This window comes from Prionailurus bengalensis, chromosome D2 (genome assembly GCF_016509475.1).
Source record: "Prionailurus bengalensis isolate Pbe53 chromosome D2, Fcat_Pben_1.1_paternal_pri, whole genome shotgun sequence".
Lineage (NCBI taxonomy): Eukaryota > Metazoa > Chordata > Mammalia > Carnivora > Felidae > Prionailurus > Prionailurus bengalensis.
In genome coordinates, this window is record NC_057351.1 from 54,050,297 (window position 1) to 54,078,211 (window position 27,915).

The 27,915-nt window shown below is 35.9% G+C and overlaps 1 protein-coding gene across 3 annotated transcripts in view; it reads left to right on the forward strand.

Annotated features, from left to right (window-relative positions):
* The window catches only part of TBC1D12 (TBC1 domain family member 12), a 100,747-nt gene that overhangs the window by 54,779 nt on the left and 18,053 nt on the right, over positions 1–27,915 (forward strand). For all 3 annotated transcript variants that reach the window (XM_043597020.1, XM_043597022.1, XM_043597023.1), the window contains 4 exons: positions 7,636–7,751; positions 18,984–19,066; positions 22,402–22,519; positions 23,708–23,814. In XM_043597020.1, coding sequence (XP_043452955.1) covers positions 7,636–7,751; positions 18,984–19,066; positions 22,402–22,519; positions 23,708–23,814 — 424 coding nt within the window. The remainder of the gene's footprint in view (positions 1–7,635; positions 7,752–18,983; positions 19,067–22,401; positions 22,520–23,707; positions 23,815–27,915) is intronic.

Here is a 27,915-nt window from a genome sequence, read left to right on the forward strand (position 1 = left end):
GTGCGTGCCACAAAGAATACAGTGATTAGTAGTACAGTTTCGTGCCATTGCCTTGATTTGTGCTAGTTATATTTAACATTGCTTTAGCACCATTAGAGCTCATGTTAATACATTGACAAACCATTAAGAATACAGATTTGACTTTACAGACTCCGTGGAAGCATCTCCGGGACATTGTTGAGAACTGATGAAGTTGGGTTTGTGATACTTTATCACAATCTACCCTCAATTTGAATACAATGTAATAACAGTATATTGCCATTCTTTCCCTTCTGATTTTTCTGCTGTAAACCCCTTAATAAATTGGTAATATTTTTGCTCTAAGTAGTCATATATCCTTTAACATTTTTAAATTCTTCATGTCTTCCAAAATGTCTTATATTTTTCCATATTTAGTATTTTGGTGCTTTTCATTTCTTTGTGTAAACTCATCTTTTCATATGATATATTCTTTCCTCCTTTTTAAAAAAAATGTTAGGGATGCCTGGGTGGCTCAGTCAGTTAGGCATCCAGCTTCAGCTCAGGTCATGATCTCACGGTTTGTGAGTTCAAGCCCCACGTCAGCCTCTGTGCTAACAGCTCAGAGCCTGGAGCCTGCTTTGGATTCTGTGTCTCCCTCTCTCTCTGCCCCTTCCGTGCTCAAGCTTTGTCTCTCTTTCCTTCAAAAATAAATAAACATTAAAAAATTTTTTTAAATGTTTGTTTATTTTGAGAGAGAGCAAGAGAGCATGAGCAGGAGAGGGACAGAGAGAGAGGGAGAGCGAGAACCCCAAGCAGGCTCCTGCATTGTCAACGTGGAGCCCAACTTGGGGCTTGATTCCATAATCGTGAGATCATGACCTAAGGCAAAACCAAGAGTTGGATGTTTAACCCACTAAGTCACCACCCAGACACCCCTGAAAAATGCCCTTTAAAATATCTTCTAGTTCAGGTCTACTGACCTCAGATTCTGGGGTTTTGTTTGTTTGAAAAAAATGTTAATATGTGCTCTCTCTCTCTCTCTCGCTCTCTCTCTCTCTCTCTCTCTCTCTCTCTTTTTTTTTTTTTTTTTAAGTAAACTCTGCCCAGTGTGAGGCTTGAACTCAGGACACCAAGAATAAGAGTCACATGCTCTACCAGCTGAGCCTGCTGGGCACCCTATGCTACACTTTCATTTTTGAAAGATCTTTTCTCTTGGTATAGAATTCTAAGTCAGCACGGTTCACACACACACACACACACCCCGTTTTATTATTTTTTTTCTTTCAGCATTTAAAGATTTGTCCATTCTCTTCTGACTTGCATAGTTTCAGATGGGTGTGAATATTTAGGTCTCTCCTAAATGGCCTGTGTATTCAGTGATGACTTTACATTTTGGTTGGTGGTAATATCAATACTTCTCATCCCTGAATGAGCTCTGGGGGACTGTTTTGCTTACTCTTCCCAGGCAATTGTTCTTTCCCCAATAGTTGTTTTTTTCCCAGACTTGTGTTTGGCCTTACCATATGTACAGGTTAGTATTCAGGTGAAGACTCAACAGGACTCCTATACAGATTCCTAGAGTTCTTTCTCAGTGGAGTGTTTTCTTTTCTGCTACTCTGGCACATAAACTTTGGCCTCCTTCAGCTGTTCTAAACTAACAGCCAGTTTTTGTTTGAATTTTCCCTTTCTGTACTGATGTCCAGAATAGCCTTCATGCACAATGGGGTGATCATTAAGCTTGCCTTGTTTCCCCTTTGTCAGGGATTGTCACAAAGGTTGTTTTCACCAAGAAAGTTGGTATGAATTACCTAGTCCACCAAAGGGGAATCTACCTATGTTTCTGAAGAATTGGCCAACATGTGTGTTGGTATGTGTGTATAATTTTTAGGAATATAGATGTAAGTAAAATGCTTATTTAAATTTCTAATTACATATTCAAATCACATAGTATATAAAATAATGTATTAAGAAATAGTGCTTTGGGGTTACCTGGTGGCTCAGTTGGTTAAGCATGTGACTTTGGTTTCAGCTCAGGTCATGAGCTCCTGGTTTGTGAGACTGAGCCCGGCATTCTTTATTGTCACCACGGATTTGCTCTCTCCTCCTCCTGCACGCACATGCTCTCTTTCTCTCAAACTTAAAAGAAAGAAATAGTGCTTTTTTATTCAAAACTGTTGTATACATCTTTGACATCAATATGTTCAGCATCACTGTGACCAGTTTTGAAGTCTCTAACCCCAGAGCACATTACTTTCACTCTTGTTCAAGGTATAGAAGATACAGTGCTTTTTGATTCTATGTATTATCTTCTTATGAGAAATTTTGTGTCAAGTCTTAAATTTCCAAATGCATTACATTTTTTCTTTTATTTGTTCCATAGCTATAAAATTATCATCTCTGCAACAAAGTCTCTTAGTATGTTGCTTTTTAACGTTATGTTTAAAGGCTCTTTACTGTAGTTTGCAGTTGGATGGTTATACCTCCAGAAATCCTTACTTTACTTTCAGTTTCTTCTACTCCAGTTAAGCAAACAACAAAACTCCCTAATCAACAAGTGACCTTCCAGATTAGCATTGATTGAAGTAACTTCAGGATAATGTGTCTTCTCCAAATTGTACTTTGCTGTTCAAAATTAATAGAAAGCACCTATAATATGAGAGATGTTTATTAGCAAATATGCTACCTGTTTTCTGAGAGATTATTTTGTGGAAAAACATCTTTTCTCTTTATGTGTATAGAGTATCTCCATACCTTGGAATTGTAAGACAGTTTTTCTACTTTACATTCATGGAAATAACAACAATTAAGTACCATCTTTTGATCAGGCTTAGAATTTATTGCTTGTCTGATGCAAATTTTTTGTAGTAGCAGAATAAATTATTCTACAGATATTTGCCTGCCTGCCCTAAGCATTAGTTCACCTACTATTCTAGTTACTGCAGTTAAACATATTGCATAGGACAGATTTTTTTTGAGTGAAAAAGAACAAATTAAATGATAAAAATAATAAATAGGCTTCATTACAACATCCCATAGAAATACATTGCATATATTAAATATTTCTTTTCTTATATTTGGCAACTACTCATAAAATAGGTCAGTTAAAACAGATTTTTTTTTGACAGAAAATGAGGCAGAGTCTTAACAGTATTTTCAGACAGTGGATGTACTGTAGATAGCATTATTTACTGATTTCCTTGGACTATGATATTTCCAGTTGGTCTTTAATATTGTAAAGTTCCTTTATAGCCTATAAAATTACCAGTGCTTAGCTCATTATTAAACTTTCCTTGAAGAAACATATGGGGAATTTTTACGACATGATACACGTGGAATTAAAGTGAATTCCATCCATGATATATTGTTTCAACTACTTTTCCATCATGTGAGCACTGTGACTGCCTACTGCCCTGGACTCAAGAGTTACTTGAGAGTCATGTGATCTGCTTCAGCTATATAGGCTCTGATGGACTCATTGATGAGGTTTATTTCTCAGGTCACTGATGCTTGTGGAGTGAGATATTTACTGAGAACTTCCAGGAAGTTCTCTTTTCTGAGAGTTACTAGAAGAGCAGCTGAGGGATCTTTGAACGTTACATCATAAGGATGTGACAACTGGCATTGCTGCATTCATTTCTGTGAGCAGCAAGCCAGCCTCTCGATGAAGCCCACACTCAGAGGACATGGCTGAGAGACTGGCAGAACCTCTTGGTCAAAGACCAAAGTTAGCTAAGTGTGTGGAATATTCAGTCCTGTGATCTGATAAATTTGCCTACGTCTGTTTGAGTTGGGTTTTTGTTATATGTGATTGAAAAAAAAAAACCTGGGGCGCCTGGGTGGCGCAGTCGGTTAAGCGTCCGACTTCAGCCAGGTCACGATCTCGCGGTCCGTGAGTTCGAGCCCCGCGTCGGGCTCTGGGCTGATGGCTCAGAGCCTGGAGCCTGTTTCCGATTCTGTGTCTCCCTCTCTCTCTGCCCCTCCCCCGTTCATGCTCTGTCTCTCTCTGTCCCAAAAATAAATAAACGTTGAAAAAAAAATTAAAAAAAAAAAAGAAAAAAAAAAAACCTAACTAAAGGATATCATCATGCGATCAGTTTTGAAAGTACTGATGCTTATTAATATTTTACTATTTCTAATATAATTTGTAACTTTAATCACATTAGAGTAGCATTTTTAGTTCAATTCAAATTAATATTTGAGTCATTTGGGTATATAAATCTATGCTGTTTTAATTTAGGGCTGGATTGATACTGTGTTTCTAAGGTTTTTTGGTTCATAACCCTCTAGAATCTTAAAGCATTTTTATGCTAAGGATGTCTGATGGGAAATGCAAGACCTACAACTTCTTTCTTGTGAAAAATTCTTGAATGACAATTGTGTATAAAGCTCATTTGTAAGGTAGATACATAAATGATATTTAGGTACCTCTTTTTGTGTCACCTTTTATATTAAATGTGTACTTATTCGGTTAATTTTTAATGGCTTTAGGGGTACCTGACTGCCTCAGTCAGTGGAGCATGCAGCTCTTGGGCTTGGGGTTCTGAGTTCAGGCCCCACATTGGCCATAGAGCCTACTTGAAAAAAAAATAAGAAAGAAGGTAGGCTTTATCTAGACTTTCAGTGGCTCTCCATTTTGCTTATGAATTCCAAATATTTATATGAATGGAAAATTCCATAATTTAGCCTACATGTTTCCAGCCTTATTTCTCATCCTTTTCCATATTCAGTGAAATTAATGTGTTTCCCTGATCCATGCCTTTGCTTCCCCACCCCTTCCCTCTGACTTGTTCTTTCCAGTCCTTTCTGCCTGTGGAATTAATACCCATCATTTTTGCCCCAGTTCTGATCCTACCTCTTCAGTAAAATCTTTGTCCATTATCGACCATGACTGTAAATGATCTCTCTTACAAAATACTTTATTTCTTCTTGTAAGAAAATTCAGATAATACTGAATATGTTAAAGTAAAACAAATCTCCTTCATTCCTAGTCCCGTCCTCCATAGGAGAACCTCCTCATAGTTCAGATCCCTTGGTGTTTTGTTAATGTATATTTAAGCATATGTGACATACTTGGTTATCACTTCTTTTTTAAAAATTTTTTAAATTTATTTTTGAGAGAGAGAAAGAGCTGGGGAGGGACATAGATGTGGGGGACAGGAGATTCAAAGCGGGCTCTTCACTGACAGCAGCGAGCCCAGTGTGAGACTGGAACCCACGAACCGTGAGATCATGACCTGAGCTGAAGTCGGATGTTCAACTGACTCAGCCACCCAAGCACCCCAATTATCACTTCTTTTGACTACCATATTGGAGAGCACAATTCTAGAGGCTTAATAATATTAAACTTTGATTTTTCTTTTGACAAGAATATTTCATATTGCATCATAACAGGAGACACCAACTGGTGTCTTCTTGTGATGTTTAGTTGAATCAGTGATACAGTGTCAGCTTGATCTATCCACTTTAAAAATCCCCATTATTCTCTCACTGAATGATTTTATCTAATTCTTTTAAATTGTTAGAGACAGCAACTTGACTGTTAATGTAGTAAGGTAATAGATTGTTAGAAAGCCAGGCTCTGGAGCTACGCAGTCTGCCATTTATGACCTTAAGCAAGTCTATATGTCTTTGTGCCTTAGTTTCCTCTATTGTGAGTTAAGTGCTTCACAGGTTTATTTCAAGGATCAAATGTGTTAAATGTTCAAAGCATTTATTTGGGAAATACTTCATTGGATGATATTCATTGTATTCTGTCTGGCAATGAGACCAGGTCACATTGTAGGAAAACAGAGTGCCATTTAAATGATTAAAGAAACCTCATGTATGTCTAGCATCTATGATTTTTAATAAGAAAAACATTAGCAGTAAGGGGGATTTGTTATATTTGAGTTTGTAATAAAGAAAAGAAACACTGATCATGGAGCGCCTGGGTGGCTCAGTCTGCTAAGCATCTGACTCTTGATTTCAGGTCATGTCATGATCTCACGGTTTGTGTGAGTTCCAGCCCCGAGTTGGACTCTGCACTGGTAGCACGGAGACCACTTTGGATTCTTTCTCTCTCTGCCTCTCTCTCTGCCCCTCCCCTGCTGGTGCGCACACACTCTCTCTCTCAAAAAAAAATCAACATTAAAAAAGATTTTTAAAGAAACATTTAAAATAAAAAAATATTGATCATAATTACATATATATATCCTAGATGTTAGGAAAGAAAATTTATGAAAAAGAAAAATGACGTTTTGACTCTGAAAGCTGTACAGTTCTTTGGGATGGGAGTTAATAAAAAGGGCATACAGAGTGTTAAATAACTTGAGAAAGAAGTCTCTAAAAATCCAGCATAATTATCCAAAGGAGCTCTCAGATTAACAGAGCATAGATTTATTAGATGGAAGGGGAGATGCAGAACTAAAGAATTATAAAATAATAATATAAACCTTTATAAACACTGGCAGTAACCGTAAACTGGAGTTTATAGAAAATGATTAAGACAGCATAAATTTTTTTAAAATATCTCAAATTAGAAGATTAAGTTTCAATAAGACCATCACATTTTTAAGAAAGGTAGAACCATCAGTTTATTATTTTACAACTGTTTGATTTGGTAGGGGAAAATAGAAGTTGGAAAAGATAATACAAAAAGAATTGTAGGCCATGGTAGGAAAACAGGCAGTAAGTGAAACACTTGATCACTTTAAGTGCATTTCATTTTCTTCATTTAAATTAATGTTTTCTGTAGCTGCCAGTAAAGACTTGCAGATCTACTCATGAAATTGTGTGTTATCTTTGAGAATTTCATTAAAATTGTATTTGTTATCTGGAGATGATCAAATCTAGATCGATTTGTTTTTATTTACTTATATTTTTAGAAAGGAGAAAATGTGGATTCTGGAAATTATAATCCTGTAAGCTTGTTATTGTTCTTAAATTTCTAGAAATAATTTCAGTATAAATCTGTGAACATTTATGAAAAAATGCTCAACTGTAGAAGTATAAAGGTGTCCACCAAGAACATGTCAAATTAATTTCAGTTGTTTTTTGAATGATAGGATCATCATTTCAGATGAATTAGAAAAATACCATAATAATAGTGTCTTAATTTTAATTATGTATTTGACAATCTTTTGCCATATTTTTAGATAATATATGATGGTAAATTGCTGTTTAAATTTAGAGTAGTGGGTAGATTTATAGTATTTAGATTCAAAGTAGGTCGAAATTGAAAACCAGTATTTGGTTACAGGTTCAGTGTTACTTTTGAGAGAGATCTTCAAAGCATTACAATAGGATTATCTATATCTTGTGTCAACATTTCCATTATTGATCTGGCTGAAGGTTTAGAAAGTAGGTTTATCTGATTGTAGATTATTCAAAGCTGGACTTGGGTAGCTGATACCATAGAAGGCACCCTAAAGCCTTCCCTCATTAACATAGTGCATTTGTATCTTCCCTCTCTCTTAACATACTTTGATACTTTATATGTAATATAAACTCATGATTTAGTTTGCTTCAGGGAAAAAAGTGACTTTTTTTTTTTGTCTGCCTGATATTTTTACCAAATTAATGTATGAATTCAATATATTTTTTACAATAGTATAACATTCTTAATGATACAGATTTAATAATACAAACTGAAAATTGGAAAAGACTCTGCATAAAGTATATTTTAATCTCTTCTAGGAGTATGAAGCACGAACAGGGAGGACCTGTAAACCACCACCTCAGTCTTCAAGACGTAAGAATTTTGAATTTGAACCACTTTCTACCACCGCCCTGATTCTTGAGGATCGACCATCGTAAGTATTATGGTGGTCATCAGGCACACTGTTTATATTTTAAACTTCAATTTAATCTTGCTTACTATTTCACACAAAATGTAAGAATTGAATACAGAAATGGCTTTAAGAAAATTTTAAAAATCTCAGTCATGTATCCTAAAACTAATAAGGAAGAATATATTATTGATGTGCAAACTTTATACATATTTTCTAGAAGTATCTCTAAGCCAATGAATGAAACATAAATCTTAGGTGGCTTTTTATAGCTATTCTTACTTCAACCCTCCTGCCTTATCTTAACAAGATAAGGCATTTATTTTTCCTTTCTTGCCATTTAATAGGTACTTAAGATGTATTGGTCTTTGCCTTTTGGACAAATTTTGAAATTTGGGAGCTTGAAATAATAACTACTGATTTGTCAACTAGTTAGTTTACTATTATTAAGAATATATTCTTGAAGCACCTGGGTGGCTCACTTGGTTAAACGTCCGACTCTTGATTTCAGCTCAGGTCATGATCTTGCAGTTCATGGGATCGAGCCTCTCATCAAGCTTTGTGCTGACAGCGTGGAGCCTGCTTGGGATTCTCTCTGTCCCCCCTCAACCCCTCCTCTGTGCACGCGTGCACCTTCTCTCGCTCTCTCTCAAAATAAAGAAAAGCTTTAAAAAGAAGAATATGTTATTTTTTATTATTTTGTTTTTGAGAAAGAGACAGCTCAAGTGGGTAAGGGGCAGAGAGAGGGGGACAGAAGATCCAAAGTGGGCTCTGCACTGATAGGAGCAGGCTCCATGTGGGGCTCAAATGCACGAGCAATGAGATCATGACCTGAGCTGAACTCATATGCTCAACCGACTGAGCCACCCAGGCGCCCCAAAGAATAGAAATACCCAACAAAACCAATTTAAATTCTTCCCTTTTTCTGCCCTTCCCATCTCAGCCTTCCACAAAGCTGCTGTTCTTTAAAACACTGTCTCTGATTTGTTATCATACAAAACACACCTTCCCTAAAGCAAGACCCCTTGGTTCTTCACTTCTTCCCCCTTCTTGGGCTCTCTGGATCTACTCTTTTTCTTCTAGACTTCTCTTTCCTTCCAGTGTAAAAAATTCCTAACCTGTCTTGTCATTTTCCTGATCTGCACCTTTTTCCACCCATTATCATGGGAAGCATAATAAAAGAATCTGGGGCCAAACAGGTAGAGGTTGAATTGAATATTTTTTAGACATTCTGAGAGAAGAAAGGTTGGACATAAGTACATTATTTTTTTTTTTTTATTCTTGTTACATTCCTTCATACTAAAGAAAGTGTGATCATGACACTCCTTTTTAAGGATTTGCTGAATATGTTCATATTTCATTTTTCCATTGGTTTAAAAAAAAAAAAAGCTTTTTAGCGGCACCTGACTGGCTCAGTAAGAGGAGTATCCTACTCTTGATCTTAGGGTCATGAGTTCTAGCCCCATGTTGGGTGTGGAGCCTACTTTAAAAAAAATTAAGGGTTGCCTGGGTGGCTCAGTCAGTTAAGAGTCAAACTCTAGATTTCAGCTCAGGTCATGATCTCGTGATTCATGAGTTTGAACCCCGCATCAGGCTCTGTGCTGACAGTGTGGAGCCTGCTTGGGATTTCCTCTCTCTCCCTCTCCCTGCCTCTCCCCCACGTGTGTTCACTCTCATATTCTCTCCCTCTCTCTTTCTCTCTCTCAAATAAACTTTAAAAAAATTTTAAAGAGTTTTTCAGAAATTCAGTTATGAGAACATGTCAAAGTTTCATTTCAGTCTTGCTGCCAGGGAGAATTAACCAGGCCAATTCAAAGAGTAGTCAGATAAGCAAGAAGAGAATACCTGGTTAAAGATATTCAGACTCTTGACGCTGAGCAGGTAGATAACTGCATTCGGAAGAGTGTTCGTAAACTTGTTAAAATTCATCCAAAGTGGATTAAGCTCTTTACCAGGACTGTTCATTTCTTCCCAGAAGTTCATAAAAATACCATGCAAAAAGTTCCGTTCTAGTGTTCGGGCCATATTTTTCTTTACACCACACTTTATTTACAACCAAACCTATTTCTTTAAGTCCTGCCTTCATGCCTTTGCTCGTTTATTGCCCTCACTTGGGATGCAAATATCTTATTTCCACTTCTCACCTACCTAATTCTTTAAGGACTAGGATTTACCTTTTTTTTTTTTTTTGTAAGTTTATTTATTTTGAGAGCTAGAGAGAGAATACAAGCAGAGGAGGGACAGAGAAAGGGAGACACTGAATCCCAAGCCAGCTCTGTGCTGTTAGCACAGAGCCTGATGCAGGGCTTGAACTCAAGAACTCAAGAGATCATGACCTGAGCCAAGATCGAGTCAGACGCTTAACCGACTGAGCCACCAGATGCCTCTAGGCTTTATCTTTTCCATTCAGTTAAGTCTTTGGCTTCAACCTTCAGTGATTTCAATATATTAAATTTTTCTTATAACTTATATAAGGAGTTCCATGAAATTGGAACTTGAAATAGTACACTAGACAAAATAAATTTATAAGAGGATCTCAGTGTACCAAAAATGTATAAACAACTGAAAGAAATGACTTTTTTCACTCTACTCTCTGAAATTCATATATTAGTTATAAATATTACAGCTTCTATGCTGTTTGTGTGAGTTTGTTCATCTGTAGTACAGACATTCAAGTTGATAGCTACTGTTCCACTCAGCTCTGAGGTGCTGTGATTTTTAAAAAAAATTTTTAATGTTTATTTATTTTTAATATGAAATTTACTGTCAAATTGGTTTCCATATAACACCCAGTGCTCATCCCAACAGGTGCCCTCCTCAGTACCCATCACCCACTCTCCCCTCCCTCCCACCCCCCATCAACCCTCAGTTCTCAGTTTTTAAGAGTCTCTTATGTTTTGGCTTCATGTTTATTTATTTTTGAGAGGCAGACAGAGCATGAGCAGGGGAGGGAGGGAGGGAGTGAGGGAGGGAGGGAGAGAGAGAGAGAGAGACAGACAGACAGACAGACAGACCCAGAATCCAAAGCAGGCTCCAGGCTCTGAGCTGTCAGCCCAGAGCCCAGTGCAGAGCTTGAACTCACAAACCATGAGATCATGGCCTGAAGTGAAGTCGGATGCTTAACTGACTGAGCCACCCAGGTGCCCCTGAGATACTGTGATTTAATTACAAATTTTGTTCACCTTTCTAAAATTGAAGGGGTCTTTTGGGAGAAAGTGATTTATATGAATTAACATTTATATAATCAATAAACAATGCAGGTTTAATTGTTAATTTATATAATATTATATAATATAATTATTAATTTATATAATCAATAAATATTATATATATAAATATATATAAAAATATAATAAATATATTTGAGCCAGTTCAACCTTGCCTTCACAAGCTGAGAATTTGGAGGAGAAACCTATGTAATCTGTAGTTTTGTTCTGTTTCGGAATGCAGCCAAGTTCTGTTAAGGTGGCATCTGCAAGGGGGTGGAGAGAGGGACAGAAGTTTTCCCTCAGCATGAAATTGATGTTGGAAACTTCCTCTTTCATAGATCACAGTGATAATGGGAGGAGAGGAGGAGTTTCCCCTTGCAAAGGGAATTTGTGAATTGGTGCCACTTTTCTTTTCTTAGCTTCTGTAATTTTGCAGAAACATCCAGAATCATTGGCTGCGTAGGTTTTTATAGTTGAAACTTCTTTATGTATGAAGCAGCTATAGTATTTAATCATCTGAAGTCCTCAGATTTCAAATACAGGAATTTTCTCTCTGCCTACTCCTCCCTTAACCCACCTCATAATAAAGCCAGCCTTGGACAGGAAGGTAAGAGTATCCATATGAGCTGTGTTGATAGGAACCTCTTCTATGTTACTGTTTTTTTTATAAAATTTTTTTAATGTTTATTTTTGAGAGAGAGACAGAGCATGAGCAGGGGAGGGGCACAGAGAGAGAGGGAGACACAGAATGTGAAGCAGGCTCCAGGCTCTGAGCTGTCAGCACAGAGCCTGACATGGGGCTCAAACTCGTGAACCGTGAGATCATGACCTGAGCCTAAGTCAGATGCTTAACTGAGCCACGCAGGCGCCCCACTCTTCTATGTTTTAAATCACTGATGCTTATGGGACTTTTTTTAAAACCACCAATGGATAGAGCTACGTCTCTTTCTCTTCTGGCTTCTTGGCTGAGTTACTGTACACACAGTACCAAACAAAGTGGAGAAATTCTTAAAGGTGCAAGTAAAAGGTGACAAAAAAGTAAAGTATAAGGGCACCTGGGTGGCTCAGTCGTTAAGCATCTGACTTCAACTCAGGTCATGATCTTACAGTTCTTGAGTTTGAACCCCCCCATGAGGCTGTCTGCTGTCTGTGTGGAGCCAGCTTCCCATCCTCTGTCTCCCTCTTTTTGCTCTTCCCCTGCTTTTTCACATTCTCTGTCTCAAAAATAAATAAACATCAAAAAAAATTTTTTTTGATATAGGTTTTTATGTGATAGCTTTGAAAAACAGCAAATGTTCTTACCATGTTTTTTAGCATGATCCACTATCTTAGATATTCATTAATGGCTTCTTCTCTTGACCACCTAACTAATTGACATTTTTCTAAGGGACAATAGTAAACCATATCTTTTTCTTAGAGTGCCTAAGAGTACTGAATGGGGTGCTTAGTTTTTCCTGGTTGATTTTATTCACTCAGCCTTTGATTTTCAAGACTGAAGAATCCTATTTTTTTAATTAGTTCCCTAGGCAAATGACTGTAAAATTAATGATTTTTTTTTGGAAGAAAAAAACACAAAAAAACAAGTCTGTGTATGTATTTGTTTTATGTTTTATTCATTCACTGTCTAGCTTAGGGTACTAAAAATTCTGGTCTTCCTCAAAGTATCAAAGATTGGTTAGGACGTTTACCATATGGACTCTTCATGTTTGGACCATTGAATTTGTACTCTATACTATGTACCAAGGCTTTTGCGTTTATGATGATTGGAAGAAGGGGATACCAAGACTTATAATAATTAATAAGCCAATTATTTATTTACTATTTTGTGTTGGAGTACATATATAAGTACTCATTTTCAAAAAACTGAAATCACAATAGAAAAACCTGACATAGGACTATCTGAAAAGTTCTGTTTCCTGAACAGTGTTTAACTCCTTCCTGCAAATTATTTCATGCTAAGACTGACGTACTTACGACTGGCACAAATAAAGCTATCTGTTTGCCTCTTCTCGAAATCTTTCAGGACTAGGTCAACATAGTTTGGGGAGTTATCTGGAAAAACCAAGGTGTGAGTGTCAGTGAAACAATAATGCATATAAAGGGACTGTACTCTTTTTATTAATTAAGTAGGCCTTTATAATCATGGTTTTGAGGCATAGTTCTGTGTTTACTTAAAATCTGTGATCTTTGTGCTTATTCAAATTTAGATCCGTTCCCTTACATAAATGACCTGGATGGCAAGTTACGGTTCCTTCTTTTTCTAGAGTCTAGACCTAGAGTCTCCATTATGGTAACAACTAGCCACAGGTGGCTATCTAAATTTAAATTTAATTAATTAAAGTTAAATAAAATAGAAAATTCATTCCCTCAGGCACACTAGTCACATTTCAGGTGCTCAGTAGCTACATGCGGCTAGTGGCTACTACATTTTAACAGCACGAAAGAACATTTTTATCATTGCAGCAAGGGTTAGTACTGGTCTAAGCCATGTGAAGGGACTGTAAAGTTGTGCAGAGGAGAGATCTGTTTAGATCTAATTCCACTTTCTCAGTAAATAGAAGACCAGATCCCCCAAGTTGTGCCCTTAAGTCTAGGCTAGTCTTTTATTGAGACTTATGGAAAAGAAATAAGAAAGAATGAACTGCAAAAAGCATTAAGATTCATACCAGGAGCAGCAGGCAGCATTGTAACTGAAGGGAATGATCAAGCCTTTTCGGTGGAAAATAGTAGTAACTGGTGAGATATCTTAAGAGTAGATTTGTAGTTCAAAAACTGGAAATGAAATTTGAATTAAGCTGTTTCTCCCCTGGTAAAATAAAAAATTTCTAAAGGTAGATCAAACAATTTTCTGTTATCTTAAGAGTTCAGAGTGCAATCAGGAAAAACTGACAACCAGAACAGTAATTTCAAGAAGAAAGACTTTAATAGAGTAATTTATTACTCTTAATTTATTATTAAGGTTGTTAGAAGGGCTAGAAAAGGAAAAGAAGGGGATAGGAGGTCAAAAGATTAACAGCTTCAGAAAAGCACTTACAGTCTGGGCTGGAGGAGCAAAAGAGAAAACAGTATTACTGAGTCCAGGATCACTGTTTACTTGAAAACTAGGTTTATATTTGGCTTTTTTCTCTTTTTTTCTGTGGTCTCATTTTCATCACAATAAATAAACTTTTTATTTTCTTTATATAGTAATAACATCTGAAATTTGGACACCATGAAATCCATTCTTTTGTGGTATCAAATTATATCCAGAGAGATAGGATAGTTTGTAAAAGGAAATGAGAGACTCTTATGGCTGGGTTTGGGCTTAACAGTTGGTTAGGACCTGGGTGAGAAGCAGCATTGGACAACTTCAGTTTGTAAGGTTTAAGGGTAGGCAATACTAGGAATCATAAGGTTTTTTGTTTTTAAAGTTTATTTATTTGTTTTGAGAGAGAGTGAACACAAGCAGGGGAGGGGCAGAGAGAGAGAAAATCCCAAGCATGCTCCCCACCGTCATTGTGGAGCCCACTGCGGGGCTTGAACCCACAAACTGCAAGATCATGACCTGAGCCAAAACCCAAGAGTTGCCCAGGCTCCCCAGAATCATAAGGTTAATTAATCTGGGCTAAACTCAATGGATTTTGAAAGTGGTTGGAGTCAGGTGAAGTTTGCAATGGTCCCTGCCCTTTAGAGCATTATTATTGTGTAACTGGTGTATCACTCAGCAATTACATTCAACTACAAATAAGAGACTCCCCCATATAGTGGCCTAAACACATAGGGATTTATTCCCTCATATATACATGGCCCAGAGTTGGGCAGTTCAGAGCTAGTCTGGTGTCTCCATGCATCGAGTACCCAGGTTCATGTCTTTCTGTTGCACCACCTTCAGCAAGTGACTTCACTCTCATGCTGACTTCGGGCTTGCAATTGGAACAAAAGTGGTTGAATAAAAGGCCTCTTGCAGCTGAGTCAACTTTCCTTTTTGGAAGTTTTCCAAGAGATTCCACAGTCCCTTTTCTTTAAATCTTATTAGAAATAATTCTGTGTTTAAAGCTAGATGCTAAGGAAGTGGAGAAATTTGTCTTTTATTATAGGATGGCAATCAAGGTTCTATTTTTTTTTTTTTTGGCCTTTTTTGGATAAAATATTCTGTTGACTTTTAATTTCATCTATTATTGATGAATTGCCTATATTTTTAATATTAGTAGTTCTCTATAGTTTATATATCTTAACTCTTCATGGACTACCTTCAAGTAATATTATACTATCTCACATATATAAGAACATTACTGTTACTTCCACTGTACATGTTATAAACCCCATGTATTAGGGTTCTCCAGAGAAGTGGAAACCCCATGTATTAAGGTTCTTATTTTTATATATCTTATTTGTATATAAGGAGATTTATTAGAAGGAAGTAGCTGTCATGAATTTAGAGACTGAGAAATCTGAAGATCTGTAGTCAGCAAGCTCTGGACCCAGGAGAGCTGATGTTCCAGTTCCAGTTCAAGTCCTAAGTCTGAGAAATAGGAAAGCTGATAATGTAATTTCCAGTTCAAGTCCAAAGTCAGGAGAAGACTTATATCCCAGCTCAAAGACAGGCAAGCAGGCAGAGAGAGAGAGAGGGAGAGAAAGTTTGATACACAAAACTAACAATCACACCCTCCATACATTTTTATTATTTTTTTCTTTAAACCTTCTTTTATCTTCTAAGAAGTTGTGTAACTAGATTCCCATCTGGTATTATTTACTTCTACTGCGTGTTCTTTTAACACTTTTTGTAGTACTGGTCTGCTGTCTGAATTCTTTTATTTTCTGAAAGCTATTAAGATTTTTCTTTATCTCTGATTTTCATGAATTTGATGATATGCTTTGGTGTGGTTTTCCTCATATTCCTTCTCTTTGAGGTTCATTGAAACTAACGTGTCTGCATTTGTAATTTTGTATCAACTTTGGGAAAATTGTAGCCTTTATTTTTCAACTATTTCTTGTCTGCCTTCTCTCCCCTTTTTTCTGAGTCAATTAAACATGTATTATGTTGCTTGATATTCATATCCCACAACTCAGGCTGTTTTGAGGGGATTGACAAGGGGTATTTTTTTCTCTTTGTATTTCATTTTGTATAGCTTTCTATTCTATTTTAAAGCTCACGTTTTTCCCCCTGCAATTTGTAATCTCCTGTCAGTCCCACCTTTTGTGTTTTTCAGTTTAGAAATTGTACTTTTCGGGGCACCTGGGTGGCTTAGTTGGTTAAGCATCTGACTCTTGATTTTGGCACAGGTCATGACCTCATGGTTCATGGGGTCAAGCCCCACGTCAGCCGAAGCCTGCTTGGGATTCTTTCCCTCTCCCTCTCTCCCTGCCCCTCCCCTGCTTGTGCACATATGCATGTGCACGCTGTCTCTCTCTCGAAATAAATAAACATTTAAAAAAAATTGTACTTTTCATCTGTAGAAGTTTGATTTGGATCTTGAGCTTTTCTTATTGTGTTCTCCTTCTACCTCCTTGAGTATATTTATTACAGCAGTTTTATCATCCTTGAGGTATAATCTTGTTATCTAACACTTCTGCACTATTTCTATTGATTATTTTCTTCAGTATAAATTGTATTTTCCTGCTTCTTTGCTTCCAGGTAATTTTTATTGGATACTAGATTTTGTGACTTTACATAGTTGGACACTGGACTTTTTGTATTCCTTTAAATATTTTTTGGCTTTAGTCTGGTACCAAGTTCCTTGGAGTTGGTTTGTCCCTTTTAATCTAATCATTATTAGAGTGGTTCCAGAACAGCCTTTAGTTTAGGGCTAGTATCCTTACTACTGAACCAATACCCTAATGATTCCACTTGATACCCTATCTGTTAGGACGACTTTCCACTCTGGCTGGCTCAGTGTAATCTTTGAGGATGTTCTACCTATTCCTTTCTAGTATTTCTTACCTTGGATACCGTAGTTTAATCACACACCTGCATAAATAGTACTCAGCCAGAAATTTGAGAGGACTCCTCTGTAGCTCCCTTCCTGGAAAATTCATACTCCTTGCTTCCAAACTCTGTTTCCTCAACTAAGCAGGACTAATGGACTTGGGGTACTTCCTTCCAGCACTGAGACCTGAAAGTCCCAGGCCGTATGCTTAGGCATTTGCAGAGTTTTTCTCATAAGGATCACCGTCTTGTGCTGCTTATTGTCTAATGTCTAAAAACTATTGCTTAGCATATTCTCTTAATTGTTCTAATTAATCAAGGCAAGAGAGTAACCCTGGTCCCTCTTATTCCATTATGTTCTGAAGAAGTCTTAACCATTATTCCTCTCTGTTACAACTACTGGAGGAATCTATCTTGACAAGAGAGGAAGAGGCAAAACGTTTAATTTGAAAGTTTGTCACATATCTTTCCCCACCCTAGCCTATTGAAAATAATTCAAAGGGTGCCTGGGTGGCTCAGTTGGTTAAGCATCTGACTTCAGCTCAGGTCATGATCTCACGGTTTATGAGTTTAAGCCCTGCATTGGGCTCTCTGCTGTCAGCGTGGAGCCCACTTTGGATCCTCTGTCCCCTTCTCTTTCTGCAACCCCCCCCCCCAACTGTGCTGTCTCTGTCTCTCTGCAAATAAATAAACTTAAAAAAAAATTTTTTTAATTGAGGGACATCTGACTAGCTTAGTCATAGAGCATGCAACTCTTCAACCTCAGGGTTGTGAGTTCAAGCCCCACATTGGGCATGGAGCCTTCTTAAAAAACATTTTTAAATAAAATAAATGAATGAATAATTAAAAAAAACATTTTAAAAACCTGACTCCTCAAATTGGACATTATTATGATATATTTGGATATTTGGTAATATTTAAATATTTCTTTTGCTTAGTCATATATGTAAGTCACCTACTCTGTGAAGTAGGTGAAGCCATTAATTTTAAAGCCAAAATATAGTATATGCAAGTGAGTAAGTGATTATCAAATTTGTAGTTACAATGTTATCTTAAAACTCTGAAGTAGAAACCAATTTGTTATAAAAGTATACCTGCACTTACCATATGACCCAAGAATTCCATTGCTAGGTATTTACCCAAGAGAAATGAAAGCAGATACCCACACAAAGACTTGAAGTGAATATTTATAGTAGCTTTATCCATAGGCCCTCAACTGGAAATAATCTAAATGCTTATCCACATGGATAAATAGAACACTACTGACCAGTTAAAAGGAATACATTACTAGTATGCAGAATAACATGGATGAGTTTCAAAAGTATGCTCAGTAAAAGAAGCCAGAACAAAAGAATCTATATGAAATTCTTTAAAAGGCAACCAGCTAATGTACAGAGATAGGAATAGAGATATGATTGCCTAAGGTGGGTAAGTGTTGAGTGCAAAGGGGACATAAGGAAACTTTGTAGAATGATGGGACTGTTTTGTATCTTGATTGATATGTTGGTTGCACAGGTATATATACATTTGGGTTGTTTTTTTTTTTTTTTTTAAGTTTTTATTTATTTTGAGAGAGAGAGAGAGAACATGAGCAGGGGAGCAGCACAGAGAGAGAGGGAGAGAGAGAATCCCAAGCAGGCTCTGCACTGTCAGCACAGAGCCTGATGCAGGGCTCAAACCCATGAACCGTGAGATCATGACCGGAGCTGAAACCAAGAGTAGGATGCTTGTTGACTGAGCCACCCAGGTGCTCCTATATACATTTGGTAAAACTCGCCAAACTCTGTTCTTGAAAATATGTTCAGTCATTTTATTGTATGAAAATTATACCTCAAAAAATTGACTAAAAAAAACCCTGGTAAGTGAGCTTAATCACTTAACTTAGAAATATTGTCTGAAATCTGACATATTTAAATAATTATAAACATGTATACATAGAACATAAAATAACATTTATATAATAAATATTAGCAACTTGGATTCTAATGCTTTTCTAAAATGCAGAGTTTTCAACCTTTTACTTCTTTAAGGTATGAAATGAAAAGGTTAAGTTAGAAATTCTTTGTATTTGGCTATAAAAAGGAAGAAGTTTACATTTAAAAGTTAATCTTTTAAAATTGACTTAAAACCTTTTTTTTCCAGAAATCTTCCTGCCAAATCTGTGGAAGAAGCTTTACGTCACCGACAAGAATATGATGAAATGGTGGCTGAAGCTAAAAAACGAGGTATAAATTTAACTCCAATCGGTGTATTTAATTTACTGATGTCAGTAGGAAGCTAACCTGTTGGTTAATTTCAACAGGAAGGTGGATGATGAGATTGATCAAATTCATCTTTTTTTATTTTATTTTTTTTTTAATTTTTTTTTAACGTTTATTTATTTTTGAGACAGAGAGAGACAGAGCATGAACAGGGGAGGGGCAGAGAGAGAGGGAGACACAGAATCTGAAACAGGCTCCAGGCTCTGAGCAGTCAGCACAGAGCCCGACACGGGGCTCGAACTCACGGACCGCGAGATCGTGACCTGAGCTGAAGTTGGACGCTTAACCGACTGAACCACCCAGGCGCCCCCAAATTCATCTTTAAGATAATGCTGTTTTCTTATTTTTCTAACTAAATCTGTTCTCAAAAATGTCTTACTTTTCTGCCAGTACTTTAACTGAGGAGAAAGGCAGTAGACTATCTATGAGGGTTCTTGGACAACTATTATTTTAACTTATGAATGGCAATGATATGAATTTATTTCATGAAATTCACTTCTTTTATAGTTTTTAAGCTTTTGGTATTTTATAATTTAATAATTGTAACACCTTCCTGTATGACTTTGAGAATATGATTTGAAATTAGAATTTGCTTTTGTGACTTAATGTAGTCTTTCTAGAATCCCAATTGTGTCATTTGGACAGGCACATGAATGTATACTGTGGTGTATAAATTCACACCTTTGGGGCATGCGGGTGGCCCATTCAGTTGCGCTTCCGACTTAAGCTCCGGGCATGATCTCACAGTTTGTGGGTTAGAGCCCTGCCTCAGGCTCTGTGCTGACAGCTCAGAGCTTGGAGCCTGCTTCGGATTCTGTGTCTCCCTCTCTCTCTGCCCTTCCCTGCTCGTGCTCTGTCTCTGTCTCTCAAAAATAAATAAAAATGTTTAAAAAAATTAAAAATAAATTCACACCTTTATTTATTCATTCTCTCCTCCAGCCAAAAAGTAGAACATAAGAGTAATTTAACAGTATTTATTTGCTAAGCACTGTTAGTTCAGGGTACATTTTTAGAAAAGATATTATACAGCCATAAGTATTTTTAGAAATGTGCCTTTTAGCAGCTGATTTTTTTCTTTGACCTTAAGTTAATGGAATACTATAATATACTGTAATAGGATACAGTTCTATTTAATGTCACTATTTTGGAAATGAGGTTAATTTTTTAATGTTATAAGAAACCTATAAGGCAGTTATATCTTTGTAAAAGCCCTAATCATTTATACATTGGATAAATTTATTTTATTTGAAATATTCCTAACATACCCAACACATTTTAATTGACTCTGAACTTTGACCTTACTAGTTGATTAATATTTAAGAGAGTTATTGATAAATACACAATCCTACAATGTGATATGATAGAAATAACATTAAATTGAGAAATCAGAGGGTAACAGCTTTAATCCTATTTGATACTACTTGGATGTGATGGTAAACCTTCACCATGGTAAACATTAGGTAAACCTAATGTTAGTTTCCTCAAATCTGTGAAGTGTGGGATTCAGGTTGACTGGATTTAGGCTTTCAAGTGTTCTGTCCACACTTTTGTTTTAAAAGCAGTGAAACTCTCTCCAAAGAAAAGTTATATAGAATATGAATGCATATGACAAGGTAAAGAAAGTAGAGCTGGTTACTTGGCCTCCCACTTGCCCCTTAAGATGATTTCTGAGGCATTTGTGAAACACAGTTAGTAAGCATTTTGGCTAGCTGATCTCTGAAGTCCCCACTGGTTCTAAAATTATATATAACTGTAAACAAATAAATGTACAAAACAGTATATATAATTATATATTATATTAATATGCTTATATATTAATATAGTATATATAATATGCTAAAACATACATTATATATTAACATGACATGTTACATATATAATTTTATAAAATTATAATTGTAACATAATATATAACATAGTAAAGTATATACATAATTTATAATTTTTTAAAATGTTTTTTTATTTTTGAGAGATAGTGTGTGAGCAGGGGAGGGGCAGAGTGAGAGGGAGACACAGAATCCCAAGCAGGGTCCAGGTTCCAAGCTGTCAGCACAGAGCCTTATGGGGGGCCTGAACCTACAAACTGCGAGATCATGACCTGAGCCAAAGTCAGATGCTCAACTGAGTCACCCAGGTTCCCCTACATAATTATCTTATATATTTTATGTACCACTTCTTTTTTTGAGGCATCTCTTGTTTCAGAATTGTGATTTCTGATTTTTGTTAGGTATATTATAACAATATATATAATTACAACAAATACAAATAATTGTGTGTTATGTATATAATTATGTATATATTGATCACTTCTTTTTTTGAGGCATCTCTTGTTTCAGAATTATGACTTCTGACTTTCAGAGGGGTGTTGTATATGTGTATTATTAGGGTTTTTTAATTTCAATCTAATTAGTAAAAGCAAGACATCATGCTAGACAGGGTTAAGTGTAATAATGTCACTGGCAGAATTATTTTTTAATGTCATGTGCTTTTATCTAAGGAAATTCATAAATCCCTTCCTTATATGAAAAAAAGGGTATTGGTTAATTGCTCACAGTTGTTTAGGTTTTACATAGTTAATTCATGACAAATTTCGGTTTGTTTATTAAGTATAAATAGAATATGTGATATAGTAATCTATTTTTCTGACCCTTTGTTCTGTTTACTTTAAAAAAAATTTTTTTTGCATTTATTTATTTTTGAGAGACAGAGACAGAGCATGAGTAGGGGAGGGGGCAAAGAGAAGGAGACACAGAATCTGAGGCAGGCTCCAGGCTCCAGGCTCCAGGCTCCAGGCTCCAGGCTCCGAGTTGACAGCACAGAGCCCGACGCGGGGCTCAAACTCACAAAAACAGTGAGATCATGACCTGAGCCGAAGTCGGATGCCCAACCGACTGAGCCACCCAGGCGCCCTGAGTTCCATTTACTTTTTTAGAAGAGGAGATGTAGGGGCACCTGGGTGGCTCAGTCAGAAGAGCATGTGACTTGATCTTGGGGTTGTGAGTTTGAGGCCCACATTGGGTACAGAGATTACTAAAAATGAAAACAATAAGCTAAAAAAAAAACAAACTTAGAATAGAAGGTTTTACTTTAAAATTACATTAATCAAGTTTATTTTCTTTCTATTTTTCCCCTGCTTCGTTTCTTCCCTCTTTCCCCTTCTTCCTTCCCTTCTTTCTTCTTTCCTTCTTGTTATCAGAATATTCTTATGAGAAAGCTTATATTTTAGACTTAGGTAGAAGGAAAAGGGCATCATGATCTAGCTTTTTTGTATTGAAATAATTTTTACTTGTTTAAAACAGAAATTAAAGAAGCCTATAAAAGGAAAAAAATAATGAAAGAACGATTTAAACAGGAAGAAAATATCGCAAGTGCAATGGTAATTTGGATCAATGAAATACTGCCCAATTGGGAAGTAATGTAAGTAAGCAGACTTTTCCTCAATTCAAGTCTGTCTCCAAAGATCTCATGTTTCTAGTTCTCTATTTTTAGTATTTCCAACATGTGTCTTATGCTTTGGCTAAATTATACCTTTAATTTTATACATCCCTCAATCTCTTAATACATACTTCCCTTACTGACCACCCTTTCTATGCCTGTCAGAATCTTACCTTTCCTTTGAGGATATTCATCTGAAATGCTAGTTGATCCATGAAAATTTAATTTCCTCAGTTATCATATTTTTAATTCTAACATATCTGCTGCAAGGTGCATTATTGATGTAATAGCAGGTTTTGCAAAGAAAATACTAAATCTGTAATTCATTGTAAGATGCATTTGTTAAATGTTAAATATTAAAGTGATTTTTAATATACCTCTCTCATAATCATAAATACGCTATATATGATCTTTCCCTTTTCTAATGTCCCATTATACTTTGAGGCTAATATACTTCTTGCTTTACTTTGCCTTTTATTTTCCGATAATATTTTTGTACATGCCATATATTCCCTCTAGACTGGAGGGTAGGAGATGTGTTCTGCAGTGTAGGATACGCATTGGGAATTTGTTGAATATTGATACATTGTGACAGGTATCAAATTAGGCTCTTTACATAAGTAATCACATTTGATTCTTACAACCTTTACTCCCATTTATCTTATAGAGAAGCTCGAGGTTAGGTTAAGTGATTTGCCCAAGGTTATACAATTAATGAATAGTTAAACCAGATTTGAACTCCCGTCCATCTGACTCTAAAGCCCACACTCTTTCAGCAGACACACTGCCTCTCAAAGACAAGGCCTTACCCATAATAAATACCTTGTGATTTTTTTTTTTTGGTACTGAGTTGACAGAAGATTTTTATGTTCCTTTTATCCTGTTTTTCATGACTGTCCACCTATTTCTGATTCTCTCATTGTACCCTGTAAGTGGCAACTGTAGAACGCAGCTCCCTTTAAATTACTATTGTCCTTCTGTAGGGTACCATATATTTTCTAGACTTCTGTTGCCTACAAGCATGAACCTCACGGAAAGAATGCATCACATGCTTAACTATGTTCTTAAAAATCATTCAGTCATTTGGCCATAGACTAGCTAAACCATCATGCAACTAGTGTTTTGGTATAAAAAGTAACTGTGTCCTTTTTTCTCCCCCTTTAATTCTAGGCGTAGTACAAGAAGAGTTCGAGAATTGTGGTGGCAGGGATTGCCCCCTAGTGTTCGTGGGAAAGTTTGGAGTCTAGCTGTAGGAAATGAACTAAATATCACTCCTGGTTTGTATTCTATATTCAGTTACTCCCACACATGAAAACAGCCATCTCCAGAATTATAAAACAGATTAATAGACTGGCCATTTAAAAAGGCATTATCATATATAATGTCATTTTAGAGCATGTTTCATTCCCACTCTCTCCAAAACCTGGTATGATTTAATGAGTAAGTTATTATATAAATAAGGTTTGTGGGTTTTCCTTTAGTTTACAACCATCAGTAATATTTTTGACATCCAGATATTTTCACTGCAGGTAACTTCTAGGATTCTAGGTAGTGGTGGATATAGAAGTATATACAAAGAAAAATAGTGTAATTGTGGAAAGGTTTCCCTTTATTAAAAAATATATATATATAGATAGAAGCCTATCTAAAAGAAATTTCTTTTCCTACATCTCTACCCAAACCAGTCCTTTTGGATTTTTTTATTTGAAAATTTCCAAATTAAAAAAACAAAATAAGACTCGCAAGGAACTGTTTTATTTTCTTATGTTTCTTAAAACCTTATAGGATAGAAGTAAAAGGTAAAGTGGTTTCGATGCAGTAAAAAATATAAAATTAGGATAATATCAAATAGAGGAAAATGTTAAATAGTTAATAATAAAAGGTACTAAATAGGTCTGAGTGATGACGTGGACAGTGGCACCATAGAAAGACTTGGGGGCTCTGGTATAATAACGGAAATAATATATTGTTACTGTTACTTTAAAATTTTTATATATCAATTTTTTTTAAGTCACGTGATAGTAAGGTACAAACTATATGCTTCTTCCCTCTCTTCTACCCAAACTCCTGCTTTTGATCCTATCAGATCTTTTTTCTGTGCTCGTAAAAAAAGTGTGCCTCAACATATAATTTTTTTAAAATTTTTTTTTCATTTATTTATTTTTTGAAAGACATAGAGCACAAGTTGGGGAGGGGCAGAGAGAGGAGTCACATAATCCGAAGCAGGCTCCAGGCTCCGAGCTGTCAGCACAGAGCCCAACGCGGGACTCGAACTCACAAACCATGAGATCATGACCTGAGCCGAAGTCAGACGCTTAACCGACTGAGCCACCCAGGCGCCCCGAAATATGATAATTTTTAAAGCTTCTCTTTTTCTTTTCTTTTTATTCCCACAAAAAGGAATTTATGCCATCAGCTTATTCTGTGGCTTATTTTTTTCACACTTTAATCTGTCTTGAGCACTATATATAAGTGTACCTTATACATACTGTAGCTGCACTGTAGTCCACAGTTTGGTTGTACTGTGACTTACTTAACCATTTTCTTAGTGATAGCCAAATCAATGACATGTATGTTAAAAGAGCAATCAAGGTACTGTTTCTTACCTCTCAAAAGTGATTAAAATGAATGAGAATAACCGACATAGGGGATGACTGATAATACTATAGAAACATGTATTAAAAGCCTCAAAAAATAACCTTTGACCTATTTATTCTAGTTCCAAACAATAAGAACATTATCAGGATTGAGTGCAAAAGTTTTTCTACAATGATGCCCATTGTAGCAAATCAGTGTTGTATATATAACTGGACAGATTAATAACAAAAATCTAAATATTTATCTTTAGTCTTCAAAGTGATGCCAACTTTGAGTGGCATGATTGTGAATGATTTTTAGCATTGATTTTCACAAATATCCCATAATGAAGATGTTATTTTAACCAGACCTTTTTTTTTTTTAATTTAAAAATAGAATTTAAAGAAAGCATTAAGTGGGGTACCTGCTGGCTTAGTCAGTAGGGCATGCAACTCTTGATCTTGGGGTCATGAGTTCAAGCCCCACGTTGGGGATAGAGTTTACATTAACAATCAATCAATCAATATTTTTTTTAATTTAGCTTAGAAAAGGTTAGAGTCTACCTGACCTAACTGTTCCCCCCAAATAAAACAAAGGTTTGTTTTGCTCTCTGTGCTTGAAACAGATTAAAAGGAAATAATTTTACATTATTGTCAGAACTTTCAGTTAGATAATTAAAATCCTTGATATTAAGGATTGTTGGACATATTATAATTGTTTAAAGTCTTAAGACTCGGTTTTGTATACAGTTGAGGTGATAAAGTATTGGTGGCTATTTGAAATTTGGTTTTCAGTTTTGTTGAGAACTTTGGCTTTAGAATGTTAAGTATCTGATAGCTTCTACATTAAAATATTGGCTAGGTGGTATTAAACTTTTGTGATACTGTAATCAAATTTGAAGTTCTTTTTTAAGCTCAAAATATAAAGTTAGTAACATAACTAGGTTATTTAGTTTCAAAGTAATTTTAGATTTTCTCTACTAAATAATTATATATTCAGGAATAGAATAGGTAATCATTCTTTTTCTTTAGTGGTTGGAAGGAAGCTAAATTTCAGTTGAAGTAAATTTACTTTTGATAACTTTGTTTACTTTAATGGCTCTAATAGTTTGAGTTTTTACCTGTTGCATTTGTTTTGATCATGAAATTTATAACCCCTGGAGAATAGTAAGTAAGAATAAAGGCTCTAAAGTCAGTCAGATGTGGTTCAAATCTTGGTTCCACTATATATTAGGTTTGTGACCTTGGGCAAATTATTTAACATCTAAGAGAATTAGTTTTCTTCATCTGTAAATGGAGGTAAGATTATTAACTATCTCAAAGGATTGTTCTAACAGTTATTTGTGATAATGAAAAATATGAATATAAAATTACAGTGAAAGTGAATTTGCTGAGAGTATATGCAGACAGTATTATCATTGCCAGAAAATGAGAAAATTAAACATACACTGATCTCAAAGTATTCTCTATTCAAGTCCAATATACAACTGTAAGTCTGCTTCAGGTTCTACGTTTGTAGATTCAGAGTAACATAAATAAGACCTGTGGAGTCAGGCATGGAATTGAACTGACATACAGGTCTTCTTCTTATAGATAAGCACTCTAAGTCTTCCCTGTAGAGATGTCCTTTGATGTTTTGAAATTCATTACCACATTTTTCTTATTGGATCAGTTTTGTGGCTTCCTAAGGTGATGATTTATTTGGTGAGCCTTTTTTCTTCCAAGATAGTTCTAAAGTTTAAGTGGAATAGTGAAACTGGACCTGGCTTGGAATCAGCTTGAAACCAGAAATTGTGGACTTCAGTTTGGTACCTGATAACTGCAAAAGAATTGTATATATAATTAAAAAATTATGTCTACCTCTTTAACCAAATTATTGATGGACTCAAATAATAGAAATTTAGACTTTTTATATTTTTAAAAATTTTTAAGTTTTATTATATTTTAGGTTTATTTAATTATTTTCGAGGTGGGGAGAGAGAGAAAGGGTGCATGAGGGGCAGAGACAAAGGGAGAGAAGGAGAATCCCAAGTAGGCTCTGCACCGTAAGTGGAGAGCCTGGTGTGGGCCTCGAACTCAAGAACTGTGAAATCATGTCCTGAACTGAAGTCGAGTCAGACACTCAACTGATTGAGTCACCCAGGCACCTGACTTTTTTTTTTTTTTTTTTTTTTTTCTGAGCCATTAGTAGTAATGAAAAATAAACAGAAGGGGGAAGAGATCAAAATAGTAAGAGTCTATTTGAAATGTATGTAGTCAGTTTTTTGTAATGATCTGATTCTTGGCAATGTAAGAATACTTTTTTTTAATTTTTTTCAACGTTTATTTATTTTGGGGACAGAGAGAGACAGAGCATGAACGGGGGAGGGGCAGAGAGAGAGGGAGACACAGAATCGGAAACAGGCTCCAGGCTCCGAGCCATCAGCCCAGAGCCTGACGCGGGGCTCGAACTCACGGACCGCGAGATCGTGATCTGGCTGAAGTTGGACGCTTAACCGACTGTGCCACCCAGGCGCCCCTAAGAATACTTTTTATGGTATATACATTGGAATACTATGCAGTTGTTTAAAAAAAAAAAAAAAGCAGATTTTATTCTACTAATAGAGAACAGCTTCGGATATAATAAAGCAAGATGCAGATCAGTGCTGTAATATGTTGCCACACTTTTTTTTTTTAACAGGAAGATATATCTGTATATACATAATAACATTCATATTTTCATCTTTAGAGTTCTGGTAAGCACAGTCACATCTGAGGGAAGGAAATATATTTTTCATTCTATACTGTTTTGTACTACTTGAA